At 45.3% G+C, this 17,261-nt stretch overlaps 2 protein-coding genes across 2 annotated transcripts in view; both read left to right on the forward strand.

Annotated features, from left to right (window-relative positions):
• LOC139814392 (short transient receptor potential channel 4) overlaps positions 1-17,261 on the forward strand; it is a 59,765-nt gene that overhangs the window by 7,720 nt on the left and 34,784 nt on the right. The window lies entirely within an intron of this gene.
• Positions 6,784-17,261, forward strand: part of Hh (hedgehog signaling protein) — a 37,916-nt gene continuing 27,438 nt past the window's right edge. The window contains exon 1 of the mRNA XM_071790745.1: positions 6,784-9,360. Coding sequence (XP_071646846.1) covers positions 8,974-9,360 — 387 coding nt within the window. The 5' untranslated portion in view covers positions 6,784-8,973. The remainder of the gene's footprint in view (positions 9,361-17,261) is intronic.

Here is a 17,261-nt window from a genome sequence, read left to right on the forward strand (position 1 = left end):
TACGTCCGCGTTAATTCGATTTGCCTCGCGCACGTTATACCCACGGGTACAATTATCATTTGAGGAGTTGAGAAGCCGAGCGCGCGGCCTCTTCTTCGCGGTACTGTACGATATGGATCTTACGGAACCTCCGGCGGAAAGAGAGAGTCGGTCGCTTAAAGAATCTCGTATAGCGAAGTAGTACAGCCGCGAATCCTTTAATAATGCCCAAAAATTGTTGGCCCTAGGCGCAAAATTTGATACACTTTTTTTTTCGAATTTTCGCGAATTATCAATAAACGGATAAACTCGGAATTTTGCATCACGCTGACTTTTGTCGATGATATTACGCGTGCTGGCCTCCACGGCTGCTCGTTGGCACCCCTCGCATACGGGCCGGGTGTATTTGCGTACCCCGAAATAACTCTGGGCTTCCCTGAGACGGCGGGAGAGAATGGCGTGCAGGAGGGCGACGAAGACGAAGAGAAGAACGGACGGTGTATACCGCAAAACCAGTTCGTTGGTGAGTAAACAAAAAACGAGAAAGGGCCAACGCCGCGGCGCGGTCTCGTTGTCCGTTGCGAAGGGGGAGAGAATCGCTGCTTTATTGCTAATTCGAAGACATTCGCCCGGCAGAAATGAAACTTTATAGTCCGCCCGCAGGCTAGGAGGGGCCCCACGTCGCCAGGACCCACGTACGCGAGGATTGACCCACGTGGGCACCGGCTACGTTCCTAGTTCGGCACCGTCTAGAAAAAAAAGAAAAACGAAAACGCTAATGAACTTTTTAGATGCATCATAAGATTGTTTGCGTCAAAATATTACTGGTGGGTGTTTGAAGCAAATAATATCAAAAGTTTATGAGCCAATGTAATCGGTTTGACGCTAAATACTTTTATTGCTGCCCGACAATATTAATCGTCAAAAGTTTTTTTAAATTTATGCATATTTAATAGGAAACGTGCACGAATGTTTTTGGAAATTGTTGTTTTTGGACATTGTTGAAGTTTTATTAATTTGTCTTATAATTTAAGATATAGAATTATTTATAATTCAACGTATGAACATGCTGTATAAAACAGTCTGATACTCGACGTGTTAAGAAATCGATGCTGGAGAAGCTATGGCGCGATATTGACGAGACAACGAGTCTCAGCGGGTGGCTTACGTCGTGAGAATCTTCGGACTTCCCGGAGCGTCAAAGCTCGTTACATCTCATTATGTCCAACGAGTACATAAAAATGCGTGATGCACGTTGTAACGATCGCTTGCGCGCGAGGATCATTCTGTAAATCGCGGTATATTTGGCTGTTCAACTTTCGGTAATCCTCGCGTCACGAAATTCGTAGGTGTATATATTTAGTATATCAATATCGCTAAAGCGAGTTTTCTTCCACCTATGAAACTAGTGATATGCGTGATGGTGTGTAAAGATAAAAAGATGGAGCGCACCTTGACGCGACAGCTGTGTAAAGCGTCGTGATTGCGCATTGCTAATGCAGGTAGGTGCCAACGTGGAAAGGGAGAGAGAAGAACAGGAGAGGAATGCCCGTCAAGGTAGCGGGAGATGCGCGTCAGGGGCCCGTCCTCCCCCTAATTGACAAATTGGAATCTTATTAGAAGCTCGTGATGCCGGTAGAACTGAGACGGGAGGGGCTCACGGGCTCCGCCGACGGGCTGCGAGAAAAGGAAGGTGAGAAGAAACAGAGAGTAGGAGAGGGCCTGGCGGTGGACGTGCTGTGAAAGACGAGGAGAATGAGAGGCATAATGCGTGGACGGCACGATACTAACAGGTTGTACGGCCCACGGTGAAACGAAGAGAAGTACCTTATGCTCGGCCTGCCGGCCGGCAGGCGAATGCCACCCAGGAAGCGTTCGCGCGTGCGCGATCTGTGTGGCCTCGGCGCAATCCGACCACGGGGCCCGACCGAGGACGCACGAGCTCGGTCGAGGTAGCGCGAAGATCCCCGAAGCCGACGTGTGCTGGCCCACCCGGTAGAGCGCGCGCGTGCCGCGTCCTGTGTGGTCCTTCGGGCTCTTGCTCTCTTCCCGTCTCTACCCCTTACTCCATTCCGCTCGTCCCTTCTGTTCACTACTCTTCTTGATGCTCGCTCCCTGAGTCGGCTACGTGCGCGCCACTCTTTCTCTCCCTCTTTCTCTCGCTTCCTCTTCGTCTCTTCTCTGTTCAGCCCATTGCCTTCACCGTCCGTGCCGTCTCTTAGCTCGGCCCGGGCTGCGAAGATGAGGTGGTTCCGAAGAAGAGAAGAGCGGGAGACGCTGACAGTGGCGCGAGTATTGAGGGACGTAGAGAACACTGCGACCACTACCACGAAATCTATTACGATCAGTAGACGCATTGAGTACGCAATATCTTTTATAACGGATTATGATGAATGTAATGTAATCTAAACGTAAATTTACAAAGAAACGTGATCAATCCGTTTCATCAGGAGCTAAAAGATCAACGATGAAAGACATCATAGGTTGATAAAACTATAGATAAAGCCAGTGGTATTTAAATCGTAATTTGAAAGAAATACGAGCAACAGAAAGATAGACCTTAGATCTAGAGATCTCACGTTATTCAGTCTTCTCCCCGGTTACTTATCGTGAATTATCGCAATCAGCCGATAATGTCTACGGCAAGGCTTCCTGAGATCGCGTCGACACGAGGGCTACTTAGAATTCCATCTACGTCAGTGGTTGAAGAAGCGAGATGAGGTAGTGAGCCCGCTTGACTCGTTCCACCTCTCCTTTCCCGCTTCTCGGTTTCCTTCGCACGGTTTGACTCGACCACGTGCTAACTTACGAGCTACGATCGCTGTGTGTACCCTTCCACGTTTTCTTCTCTCTCCGTTCCCCGTTCCATCCAGCTTTCTTTCTCTTCCTTCACCTCTTTCTCCCGCTCGTCCTCCTATCGGCCCCTCGTTCTAGCGCTGCCCTCACGTCGTCGTATCGTTTTTTCGCTCTCTGCGCGCGCGAGAGAGGGAGAGAGAGACCACTCTAGATTATTAATCCACCAACGAGAGAGGATCCGTGACGTTCGCGGAGAAAATTATGGGCTGAGAGCACGGTCAAGGTGCTGCTGCGTTAACAAGCGTCAGCGCGGAACGCCGAGAGAGAATAGCGGCTTCGAGGATGCAAGATCGTGTTTTCTTTAAGAGTCAGGCTTTAGAATCATCGGCGATACCGGATGTCAAAGCTGATATTCGGTGACAATTTGCTCCTCACGAATTCTCCGCGCGATCAACCTGTCCCTCCATGATTTTGCCATTTCTTGCGGCAAAATGGCCTGTCTCGGTGTCTCATGACGTAAACTATAAAGTTACGACGAAGGCACATTGTAAGGCTATAGCTATCGAGTTAGAATACCGTGTCCGAAAAAACATGCGTGTAAAAAGCACTGCTCCGCTTCACGTTATAATGTACTGTGAAGATTCAATCATTAGACGAGAGCTATCACCCACGGAGGATACAGATTCCCTTCATCAGCGAATGTATGCCAGACAGACGGTTTATGCAAAAACCCGACGTGGGTTTCTCAGTGAAGAAGAAAACGAAAGAAGTTGCTTGATACGATCGAGCTGATGAGAACAAGACAATAATTGGCTAAAACAATGTATTCTTACGTGCGAAATGTAAATGATACCTCACGATTTGTGAAAATTTGGCTTGTATATGAAGCAGATATTGAAGACAAAAAGATTAAAAGAGAAGGAAAATGATAGCGCGCTGAGCAGACGCGGCACGAAAAGATGAGAGAGAAGGAAGGGAGAGAAAAAGAGAGAGAACCGCGCGAGAGAGATCGGCAGGGTTCAAAGAGCCGACAGTGGTTAAAGAGCCTTCTTCCTCTCTCCATCTCGACACGCACAAGTACAAGACGCAACGTTTCGAGCTGACTAGAAGGGAGGGAGACCAATGTTCTCGCTTTTTTCTACCGCTTCTCTCCTCTCCCTTTCTCTCTCTTTCTCTCTTCTTCCCTCCGCCTTCCACCCTCCACCCTGCCGTCCTCCCTCTCACATCGGCGCAGCAAATTTATTTCACGTTCCTGCCTTTTCTGGACCTTTCACAATATTTGGCCACGCTGCGGCATCCAGTACTGGCGGGTACCGGTCACTAGAAGATACGGCTTTGAGCCATCCGTGATGGATGGTTCGCTCTCCAGGCTGCCACGAACTGCTGCCTCTATACTCTCTCCTTCATTCCGTTTCTCGGCTTCCTCCTCTATCTAGAGGATGCTAGACGATGGCGAAACCCAGGGCCGCTCGGCTTTGAGAAACGTGCACACCTGAAATCAAAGTTGCGCGTTCCCGCAGGACTGCCTTACGCGAAGCGCGGATCAGGACTTTCGTCGAAAGTACATGTTCCTTTCAAACGATCTCTTTTCTTTTCAAAGAGTCATAAATCCTCCGATTATTAAATTTATAAACGCATCGTCCGGTTTCACGTAGCTTGACATTCGAAGTTACCGAATGCCGAGATTCAAAACGGACCCGCGAAACATCGCCGAAAGTATTGTCCAGGAGCGCCAGAGCATTGTCCAATGAGCCGTCCCTGGGTCGGCGGACCCTTCCAGCCGCGGGACCGTTCTCCACCGAGTTCGTGCAGGTATATAAATTCTGGTGCTATTATTGGGGTTTGCGCCTTCTCACAAGGCCCTCTGGACCCCGCGGCGGCCCCTTTGAGCTACTCTTTCCGCCTCTCTCGCCCTCGGCGCCCTCTCGCTCCTGCTTATCGTTGTTGACCCCCCTCAGCATCTCCGCTCATCGTCCTCTTCCTTCTTCAATCCCACCACCACCTCTTTCCTCCTCCTCGTTCGCCGCTCGCCGCCGCGCCGCTCCGTTCTCTCCTTCTCGCCGGCTATGCCACGCCGCCCCTGTCCTGTTTGTTTTTCCTCGCGTCGTCTTCCGTTTGCTAAACGCACCTTAAATTACGCGCCCGATGATAAATATTTGAGCCGTCCATTACACGAAAGGCCCACTCGGACCGTCGTTCGGCCGGTGTTACCTCTGCTTGCTCGACATTAGGTTCCTCCAGGATATCGTGTTACCTCGAAAAAGAGACAGCTGAGCTCATACGTTCGCGACGCGACGCATCGTGGACCGCTCTCGTCTTGCCGACAGAAATTTTTGCAGGATAAAAAAAAAACTTTCAGCCTGCACCTTAATTTTTTTTAGTTGGGACGTCAATGAAGATCATTATTGTGTGCTATTGCGATTATGAGTTTGATTAGGAATGTGAATGCGAAAATACTTTTTACGATAGGGGACATACCCTGTGATATATGTCACAGATATTAAGACGTTGCATTGCAGTATCAGTATCCGTAAGAATCCGATAAGAATCGTACGTAATCGAGGCTGTTAGATATAATAGGTAGATACCATTTTGATGTGATAAAACCGATCGATAGCATGTTATTTTCGTCGGCCTCATAACTCAGCCGGAGTCAAGTGTCACGAAAAGACCGTCTAACGCGACAGAAGAAATTTTAATCGCGCTTCGTGCACAGGATCACACCGACAATATTCTCTCTCCTCCTTTATATTTTCTCACGATGCAACAATCTTACACGGCACGGCAACGCCGCGCCGTTACTTGCACCTCTCTCGATAGCAGAATTTTATTTTCAATCCCCGCGCGCGCACCACACGTACGTACACGGGCACACACGCCGCGGCTGGCCACGAAAGTCAAAGTGCCTCGTAACAGGATTATGAAATGTTCCGGAGTAGCGTTCCACGGATGTTTACAGCCCGCGAATACTCGTTACCTTTTATTGCCGGCAAGTTTCAGCGATTTCTGGCATTGGCTCCGTTAACGAGCGACATTTTATACTTTCATTGGGCCGTAATTCTCCCCCTTTCCGCGTAGGGCGATGCATACGGCTCGTAATTCGGCCATTGTGTTTCCGGATGCGCCGGGATGAGGAAAATTCACGGAAAATCAAGTTCGCGGCACTACAATGTTGGAACCCGTATGTATGGAAATTTGGATTCCATCCGATCGCCGGAATAGTTTCCAGCGAACATCACAGGCCTGTCTTTGCTAATCATTACTTTCTTGCTTCTAAAAGTATTTTCAATTTTATCTAAAACATTTGCGAGTAATAGGTGTTGCGAACTGCTGTTCTATAAATTTTCCTAGACACATCTGAAAAAAAATCTTACTATTTTTATCTGTCTACGTAGTATATTTGTTGATAAATTTGAAAATTGATTTTTATTTTGCGAAGCCTTATTCGTAGATTACTAATCATCGCATTATAAATGATTACGGTGCGTTCAGGTCAAACACTAACACTTACATTAACAAGTGCGAACAAGTATTTAATTAAAGTAATCTAGTTACAATTTGTACGATTATTAGACCTGCACGGTCAGAGAAATACAATAAATATTTTTATTTAAAAAGTATTTTTATAATTTTATGAATTCAATTAAGCGTCGTTATATTAAACGAAACTTACATATCATCAATTTACTTTCTCGTTTCATTCCTTTCTGCGAAATCGTACGAATAAATGAGCAAAATGTTTATACGATTAGTGTCAAGAATTAGGAAATATTATTTCCCGACCGGACGAAGAGCTTTGCTTTCTAACGCAATAGTAGTTATCGCGGTTGTAGTTATCGCCAGAAATGCCGCGGGCACGTTTCGGCACGACGTTGTGTAAATGCGGACAGGCCAGTCCGCACCGTCTGTGTATTCGGGAAAGATGTTTATTATCAGTAAACTGAACTCTTTGCCGTATCCCCCTTCTCTGCTTGTTCTCTACCCTCCGTGAGGTAGACTTAGACTTTCATATCAGTTGCCGTGTAGCCGTGCCCGGTCTCGTATATTTTACTCGCGCGATACACTCCGCCGCTTATAATGTCGATCAACGGTATTTGGCTCGCATAATCGGTCCTCCGACCTGCAAATACCATATTGCGTTTCTCGCAAACGGATCGAACGATGACGATGATCAATGATCGTGCAACACGCGCACATCTGTAATCGGAATGATTCACGTGCAGATTTTTTTCACGATATCTCGTGAAGCGTGAAGGTGCTCGAAATGATAACGAGCGACTTGTGCCAATTTACACGGTCATTTATCAATTAACAATAAAAAGAAACCACTAAAAAGACAACACTACAGTAAATAATAATTGCTAATTATCATTCACACGCGTCCATATTATTTAGTCTACGTGTAATACAATAATCGTCGAAAGTCACGCTATTTAAATACCAGTTTTGAAGTCCTTTCGTGAAAATCTCACAGGATGCGGGAAGGAATTGCGAAATTACGTCGAAGTGAGCCACGAGTACTAATGGTAGAAAAAGAAACGTGAAGAGTCGAGTGTGAGCGAAGAGGAAGAAATTGAAGAAGAAGTAGAAGATGAAGAGTACGAAGAACGGAATCCTACGGCGTTCCAAGTATCCGTCAAGGTCATTTTCGCAAGCTTCCTACACCTCACGCGTCACTTTTATCACATTTCTAATGCGTCCCTTGAGGGTAGAAAATCATTGAGAACTTGACAACGAATCCTATATGTAACATAATGTCGGAAGGCCTTACATAGTGGAAAGTCTAAACCGAGCTAAAAAAGAGAGCGCGATAGGCGGAAAGAAACCGACGCACTCCGATGAAGAGAAGAACGGAGTAACGAGGTAAGACGGCACGACGAAGAAGAAGTGTAATCCAATCGACGATAGTGGGATGGACGAGAAACGTCGAAAAGAGAAAGATAATCGAAGAAGAAGAGACGGGCGGATGATGAATAACGAAGAAATAGTTGGCGAAAAAGTGGCAAGAGAGAGAGAGAGGGAGAGAGAAGAGAGAAGAGTAGGAAAGAATGAGAGACTGATCGCGTCTAGCTGAGGAAGAAAAAAGCTGGAAGATTATCTTCTTTCTCTTCCTTTCTCTCATTCTCTTTATCTTTTTTCTCTCCTCCTTTCTCGCACTCTCTAACTCTTTCTCTCTTTCTCTCTCCCTCTTTTTCTTTCTCCCTCCCGGCATGTGCACCTGTCTTCGTTTACCTGGTGAACGCCCCGCCCCGGCCAATAGAGGTACAGCGGGCCTCGTGACGTCAGTCACGCGTACCGGGAGGCCCTAGGTGGAGGGGCGAGATCATCCACCACCACCTTTGGAGGCCACGAAAGCCTCACGGGGACCAGCAGCTAGCAGCAGCCAGCGGCGGTGGTCTCGCCGGCCGTTTGCCGCGAGGTGGGGGCAGGAAGAGGGGTACTCTCCTGGACCTGGTCAAACCAAAGAAACAACGCAGGAGTACCCACCGAAACCCATCCTGCATTTCCCACCACCGGCTCGTCCGGAAAACGTGCGCTAGCTTCCGGACGTCGTTCGTCCGAGTTCAGTCAAGTGAGTCGACTCGCACGTACCTCCTCTCCAACGAAAATCGCAGAAGGTTCCGCTCCGGAAAGGCGGGAGTGTTGGCGCGTGCCGACGAGAATTTAAAAGGCCCGGTACTGATAGGGAGAACGTCGATCAGTCGAGGAAACAGTCGCTTTAGAATAAATTTCCGATCGAATCCGACGACGTCTACGATGTAGAGAGATTCGTCTTCGTAGACCCTCCGACTTGGTGCCACGACTTGATAATATTCCGAAGTGGTGATCGTATGTCGGCTCCTTTCGGTATTTACAAAAGAAAAAGAATAATCTTTAACGATCTTTCGAAAGGTTTGTAGCCTCGCGTTAATTCGCTGATCGGTCGCGCGCGGAGTTTATCAACGCAACTACGGGGATCACATCGGTGGTAAGAGTGCGTGCACGGGGGGTGTGTGATGCTCTGGTTATGGTTAACCGTGAGTGAGGTCAGTGGCAAGAGGCGAAGAAGAAGAATCGGTAGCAGAACGTCAAGCGGATTGTCACCCTCGACATCGTTCCTGCCGCCGCCGTCGTCGTCGTCGTCGTTCTGCCAGCCGTTCTGGAGACGACGAGAGCAGTGACCGCGCAAGGTCGACCTCGAGGCAGAGGCACGCGATTATGGTGCACCATCATCATCGTCGCCGCGGCCTCCAGGCAACCCACCACTGTGCCATTGGGAGTCGCGTAGGCACACGCGCCTCGCTCTTCCAGGTTCTCATGTTGATTCTTAGCTTCTGGCTGCCCGTACTCGATAACGGTGGCCTTGCCCTGGCATGCGGACCCGGCAGAGGCGCCGGCCGACGGCCGAATCTGAGAAAACTTACCCCTCTGGTGTTCAAACAGCATGTGCCAAATGTCAGCGAATTCTCCTTACCGGCAAGCGGGCTTCGCGAGGGAGAGGTGAGGAGAAATGACGCTAAGTTCCGAGACCTGGTACCCAATTACAACACGGACATCATTTTTAAGGACGAGGAAGGCACCGGCGCCGATCGTCTCATGACACAGGTGAACGCGCGCGCTTTTCTTTTCAGAGATCAATAAAAGTGCGAATAAATGAAGAATAAAGCATCAATTTCTGATAAAAATAAAATATATAAAAAATTTCTACCGTTTCGTTTCCGTAAATCGTATGCAAATTATTCTTTTTAACTGTATAAAAAATTATATTATAATTTAGAATGATTTTTTATTTTATATTTTATCGATGTACTAAGGTAATTGAGATTTTGACTTGAGATAAGTCGTGATGAAATTAGAATAAAATCACATAATGATTTATTAAAATAAATGTATTGTCTTCATTTACTTGCACTTTTAAGTACTTATTCCAAGACTTATTCTCTAATATGCGACAGATATCTTTAGGAAATATTTATTTAAAAATTCCAATATTTATAAGTATCATAACTGCAAATGGAACCGAACTACCATCACGAAGATTTGCGTTGATAATTCTAACTTATAACATTTATATAAGGGAGGGCCGTTAAATTTTTCTTGAAAGAAAACACATTATTACCTTATTTCGTTAGGCGGCCAGTCAGGCTTTTGGGAAAGCGACTGTCTCGAGTAACCATCATGCTATGACTACAACTGACTAAGGGAGTTTCTTGCCAAGAAACGTGACGTTATACAAACAATAACGCTAAAGCACTTCCTTAGATCAATTATACGAAACGATAACTCTCACAGTCACACGGTCATTAAACCTATCACATATTCTTATAACAAAAACGTACTTCAGACTGCGCTTTTTTTAAACGATGCAATTCGATTCTGAGGCTTCGTTATTTGTTAGGGAACATTTTTAAATTGTAACGGTAATGTCGCCGATGATAAAACTAACAGCTCTGCTTCAAGTTGTGATAAAGACGGTCGTCCTTGAAGCAGTCGACGCACCGGTGAATCATAGTACGAAATGACACCGTATTTGCGGGGGATATCACACGTCCAATCGATCGGTCGATCATGGTCGCGTTTGGTCTCATATTAATTAAAGCGACAATCGGACGTGACACTATCGAGATCGTCGGGTTTCTCGCTTCCTCGTCCTTTGCCTGGGTGCAAGATGGTGAAGCATGATAATCAGAAATCCCAGGAAAAATGCAATCAGAGATTACTTTACATACATCGCTAATATCAGTGCTCGTACAAATTTTCCCAAGAGTTTGCATTATTTTTTTAAAAATGAGAAAGGAAATATCGATTATTTTTACATGTGATATTTAACACCTTAAAGGCGCACATATTCTCGGTAATCTCGTAGTCTGTATAACAGTAAATACGTTTAAGTACCTCGATAATTTCCAATATATATCGATCGACTGTCTCTTCCATGAACGGCGCGCACAGTAACGTGTGTTATTACTTTAATGCGTGTCACCGTACTGTAGTCCGTATGACAAACTGGCTACTGCACGTCGTTAAAACGTCAGCAGGTGATTCACGCGAAATGCTAGCCGGCGTGATAAGCGGCTCGATCATATTCGATCATATTCGCTTCATACGGATAAGATCGATAGTTTATGTACGATACTGTTACATCGCACGATTCTTCCTCGCTGTCAATTTCGAAGTAATCATATTTTCTCAGTGTCATCGGGGCTCGTTTCCCTAGGGAATTTATATAATAGAGACGAAGACAAAATAGTGGAACATCAGATTAATGACGATTAATTAGATGATCTTTGTGAAACGATCTTTCTCATGTAAATTTAACACTTGAGACTTAAAAATCATCCGCGATGCTGTGGGAACCGAATGCGAGAATAGGACCGTCCGATCGCTTGCCCGTCATCACCTTTAAGAAGCGAAGAGACTATTCGAGGTTTATTTCTCTTCCATGGAGGCTCCATTAGTGCTTTATTCATGCATTTTTTATCGGTGTTTGCCTTCCACTTGGCGCCCCCGCGAAGCGTGAAACGATTCTCCTAACTCCCGCTCCGTTGTATTCCAATTTGTAAGTCGACATCGCCGCGTCACACAAAAGGCAGCCTCGGCGCCGCGGACAGTGGTGCTTAAGCGGACAAAACCTGAATTCTTAAAAGCTTATCCAGAAAATGTCCAAATACCGATATAATCTTAATATATAGACCGATATAATCTTAAATTGTTAGCTAATGAGGAGAATCACGATGAGAACGTGGCAGATAACAGACTCTCTAGAAAGCAATTGTCAAATGCAACAAAATATCTTTCGTGCGTCGAAAGACATTTTGTGTTCGAGTGTATTAATAATCTTTTAAAGTATTTTTGATAATATTCTTACCATGCATAATTATGCCTAACATCACATTCCTGTATTTTACATGTAATATTTGCAATTTAATGTGTCCGATTTGTATAAAGCAACGAAGCAAGGAAAGCTGATAAACAAGAAGAACGTAAAACATTTCGAATTCGAGTGATTTTCGGGCATTATAAACACAATTTATCCGTTAATTCTCGCATTCCGCGTTGTGTTGTGCAACATACGAATAAAAGAAAATGATGAGAGATATACATATACACGTAGATATGGATCCAAAAGTTTAGCACTAATACTAATTATTTTAACACAACGTTTCTCATATCAGTATATCGGATGTGACTAAAAATAATTGAACGGGGCTGGATTCCGACCAAGCAGAGAACGCGTACAACTTGCTTTTCATGGCGCCGTATGTCAAAAGAAGATTGATCTACAAATACATATCTTTTGTCATTATGCCAAAAGGAAAGAGCTCATTATGTTTGTTCATTTTCGTCGTGAATGTTCGTTCGTGCTCTTTACAAGCTTGGTCCTGGGGTCCATTTTCAGGCACCACTGCGCGCCGCGCAGCGCCGGACCGGTTGTTGCTCTGTGTAAACTAACAGCCGAGGTGGAAATACGAAGAGTAGACTTTCCTGGGCTCGTATTTACCCGAATTTCGCAAAGAAGGACCGCCTTTTACCGGCACGCCGCTGAAAGAACACAAGGACCGACATCGAATCTATCAACGTCGCGGTATTTTCACTCGTTCAAACATTACCGCAAGATATAACTGCTGCCACTGCCGTTATTTTCTTTTTCTGTCAGGTGGTACATGCTGTGCTTTTGAAGCACACTATACAGGTGACAATAGTCTCGGAGCGCTGATCTTTGTCCGAAGAGACGATCCTTTGTGCCAATATTTCTTAAAAAGCTGAAAATTGCTTTTTGAAAAGTTAATGGGAATTGACCGAAAATCCGGTCCTTAGATACTCAAAAGTTCAAAAGTCACAAATAAAAACTGTTGGATATAAGAAGTTGGTCCAATAGAATGATATATTCTCCTATAAAGGTTCATAAATATTGGTAGCACTTTCTGTTTGACGTAATTTTTTTTAACTTGATTGCAAAAGAGCGATAATTTTTTTACGAAGAAGATTGATGAACTTTACGTTCATCTAATGCTGGTTCAATGATTATATTTATCCAACATCTCATCTGACAATGTTAATCCGATACGTTTTCGGACTTGTCCGGGCATCGATGTCTCTAAAACCGAGCCGCGATCCGTCGGCAGCTCACGTGCCCGTTAACGTCACATTTCATATATATGCATCTCGAAATGTGGAAATACGCTTTTCCGCAATGAGAATGTAAAAGGGTGAAAGTCTGACAATGTTAGGAGAGACAATGGATTTTCTTTTTGCTTGTTCGTAAATAATGACTCATATGTTAAAACGCTTCAAGCATGAATGAAGTAAGATATTTGCTTTCGAAAAGCATAGCAGTTATTTGCTACGATGATTAATGGCTACGTATAATCAGAGATTTTCTTACCACCTCGGCTAAATTAATTTTTGTCATTTATATAAGCAGCAAGACGTGAGATTTCTGAATAATTTACCATAAATTTATAATGATATTTTCAGCTGCAACAAGTGCTCTGATTAGAACCTTTGCTCTTACCTTTTTTGAAAATGTTATATACATAATTGCGATAATTACACTCGATCAATTAACGGAAAAGACAATAATAAATTTATGTTTTATGTCTATAATTACTAGATATGGTTGTGATATCTTGAGCTTCGTTTGCGAAAGTTATAACCGACGTTATAACAAGCAGAAAGTCCGTATATCCTTGGATAAGGTAGACGAATCAATACTTGAAAAAAAATTTAATAAATTCAGTTCATATTCGGATAATCCGAAGTCAACGTCGTTTTTAAGAGTGGCGGATCGCAGAATTGAAAATTGCGCTAAGCGGCAATAAAAGGTGCGCGCAAGAAGCCGAGGGTAGTCAGACTCGAGCCGGGGAATAACAAATCGCCGGTAACTCGTCCTCCGGTCCGTCCGTCGGTCCGTCCGCTTCGTCCTGCCGCTGCTCATCCTCGTGATCGCGCGCGGCGACTAGCAGCGGCCGGTCGCGCGGAATAAATAGGGAGAAAAAGCGCGTACCGCGCGCCAGCTCTAAGTGATTGTGGGTAGTTTTATGGCGGCCATAACCGGTGTTTGGTTTAGCGCGTTAAAGCTCCCCCAATTACGGCAAATAAACCTAATAGCCGCGCTTCTCGTTCCTCCATCCCGCTGTCCTCGCTCCCCGCCTGACCGTCGTTCTATCCCACACGAGACTCCCTTCCCCCCCGATTCCGTCCGATCGACCTCCTTCTCCTTCCTGCCTCTTTCTCTCTTCGAACTCTTTCCTTCTGCAACGTTTTATAATGTTCATCATCTTTATTAGCGATTAGCGAAATGAGTTTATCAATTGTAAAACGACGGAATTGGAGACGAGTTAACTTTGATAAGCGATATCAGAAGCGATTGTTGTTCTCGTAAGTTGTCGTTTCATGGAAGTCGCGTAAGAAACTAACACGTGATAAGGTCGAATGCTAAATTGCGCGCGTTTGCGACCCCCGTATAATCTCCGATTCAGAATAGTCGCGAATGACTATCACGATGAGATCGAGACGATTGCAGTAAGTGCCGTAGCGCATATAGAGTACGAGTCCCGAGCCGCTTGCAGTGACTTGCAGCCGGTGTCCAATGACGGTCGATGATCAACCGGGTAATCCGATAAGCGCACGTGGCGGCACGTGATACGCTCCGAATGCTCGCGAAGCTCGCAGGATCGGATTCACGAGCTGCGCGCGATCGCAACTTACCTCGATCATTCACCGTGTATGCCGATTCCGCTCCGCGAGAGATCTTATGCGCTCTGATCTTACAGCATTCATAGAAATTACGAACAATGCAGAACGATGTTGAAAATCTAGTACGCACGCACCTACAAATAATCGTTTTCTCTAACGATGAATTTCCTTTAACTCGCGGCATTTTTTAAGAACTTGGTTTTGGAAGAGGCAATGACTTTAGAAGCACCATAATGCATTCTCGGGCAGGTCTATTTGACAGACGCATCAACTATAAATGAAACTACTACGGGATTTGTTCATATATCTTTTCCTTCCCTTTATTTGAAAATCAATCGCGTGTCACTGTAATCAATTGGTTAACGCGATAATCGGCGTTGTTGGAAAGCGATAAACAGACCCGCTTCGCTTTCCCGTACGACATTATCCTACGAACGTGTCGGTCGAGGAAAAAAAAGAGCGCTGATTACAGAGCTCTCGCGCGGAGATCAACCCACACACGCGCGCGAGTTCGAATAATAATTCACTTGCCAGCAACGAAAAAATGGCGCCCGGGAAAATTAAGCATTCATCATGCTGATACCGGTTAAATATCCCGCGGCCCCCGCAAAAATTTACGACGCGCGTTCACTACAAATGATCGCACGTCCTGAGAATTTATTTATTGGCCGAGCCAACGAATAGGCGTCTATTTGCTGGCGGACAATAGCAACGATTTACGCGCAGCTGGCTTCGTTGTCGCAATATGTTTCGAGTTATTGGCAACGCAACTTTTCAATACGTACATGTATATATTGTACAAATATGTAGCTCCTTAAAATGTATTTAAATTTTACTAAATGTCTTAAATAAGCAGCAATAACTGGAGCATCATGTCTCCGATCTTTCTCTTCCTCATTTCTTCTCTCTCTGTCTCTCTCTTTATTTCTTTTACAATTAGATTTCCGAGACGAAAAAGTCTGTGATCGATAAACATAAATATGCTCGAACTTTCGCAACCGCGATACGCAACCGTATAGTATATCCTCTGCGTGTCCGATGTTACTTATTGCCGGCTGTCCGTGGCGGGTTTTACTAATGTGAGCGCAGGATTAGCGCTGCCTTAACGTTCCTTTCGAGGGGGCTACCCGGCCTCTCGCGCGCCGTTATCTTCGCACAGGCATAACCTCGTAAATCCACGAGCATTTGTTTCCCGCGCGTCCAGACGTCGAGGTTACCTCCGTTAACCCCGATGCGATCGTTCATGCCTTTACAGCGACAAATCGCTCTCCCTTCTCTCGATTTTCTTATGTTCCCCTCCTCGTCTTCTTGATCCAGTCAACGACGCGAAATGACCAAGACTTTTCAAAACGGATGATTACGTTTTCCAAAATCTTTATGATTAGCCGTTAATTCCTTTTGCGGGTCATTGCTACTCCTTTGTCCGTTTTTTTTTTAATGATATCTAGGATACGTGGTCTTACTTTTTTATTGAATAAAATTAATATAAAGGGCAATTGGCAAAGAATATCATTGAGAAAAGTATGAGTTATCCCAATGCCTCCTTGAAGCCGACGAATCCTAATTAAAGGCCCATTATAATATCGGAACAATTTTATATCGCGTATAGAACCAGTTATACGGACTCATCTGCCGAGGTGCGACCTTTCAAAGGAAATAGCTTTGGCTGTTGCAGCGTATTCCGGTGTTTCTATTCTACTCGGCTATCATCATCATTATTATCATCATCATCATTATTATCACCTTGCTGTTCTAATGGAACTCATCGAGATTAATCCGTCACGACGCATACAGCGTTCAGGGCGGAACCCGTTAACAGAATGTGTCATCAGGCTTCGCCTACGCTTTAAAAGTTTAGAATATCCTTCCGCGCGCTACTTGCGAGAGAGAATATAGACATACTCGAACTAGATTGCGTTATACAATTTAATTCGGATGAATATCACTGGCATAGAATTAACGAAAAGATAAAATCTTAAGATAATTAGAATTTTAACTACGACGTCGCCGATCGAATCTCTCTTGCGCTTTAGCAAGCTTTAATGATGATGAAAATGTCGATGAGAGTGATTTTAGTAGGATTTTTTTCAAACTTTCCTGTGAACGATACTTAAGAATCTGCAAACCGCAGACTGGGACCATGTACAAGCAGCAAAGGAACAGTAAGGAGCGAAAGCCGTGGCGTCTTTCTTTCTCGCGCGCGGCGTGTTCGATTATGTGTGGGATAATGCGGCAACAACAAGAAGGACAAGGAGAGGGAGGGAGAAAAAGAGATAGAGTAAGAGCGAAACGGCGGAGAGAGGACAGCCGAAGAAAGAGAGAAAGATAGAGCGGGTGAGAGAAAGAGTGAGATAGAAAGAGGGAAAAGGGTGAGGAGAGGAGAAAAGCAATGAGTAAGGAAGAGAGAGAAAGACGTAATCTGGTTGGTCCACCGAGTTTCAACGGGGAAAGGATGAAGGAAGGGCCGAGGGCCTTCCAAGCGGCCGCCATAATGCATCGTGAGAAGTGTGCATGGGGTCAAACGGGTCAAAAGAACGTCATGGCGTTGCTCGTCCTTATGGCGGACTTACTCCGCGCGCCGAGTGCCTCGCAATACCGTCATCGTCATGTGTGTGACGTCGCACCCCGACGGTACTGACCGCGAGGACGACTTCATCGCTCGATTACGTCGAAGCGCCAATCGTAAAAATGGCCGACGATCGCATTCGCATCAAGAGATACGATCGTATCTCACGCCGAGCAGGCAACGAGCCGTCTAGTTAAGAGTACCTTACATTATCGCATCTCAATAACGTCTGGACCGAAAC

This window comes from Temnothorax longispinosus, chromosome 1 (assembly GCF_030848805.1).
Source record: "Temnothorax longispinosus isolate EJ_2023e chromosome 1, Tlon_JGU_v1, whole genome shotgun sequence".
NCBI classification, from domain to species: Eukaryota; Metazoa; Arthropoda; class Insecta; order Hymenoptera; family Formicidae; genus Temnothorax; species Temnothorax longispinosus.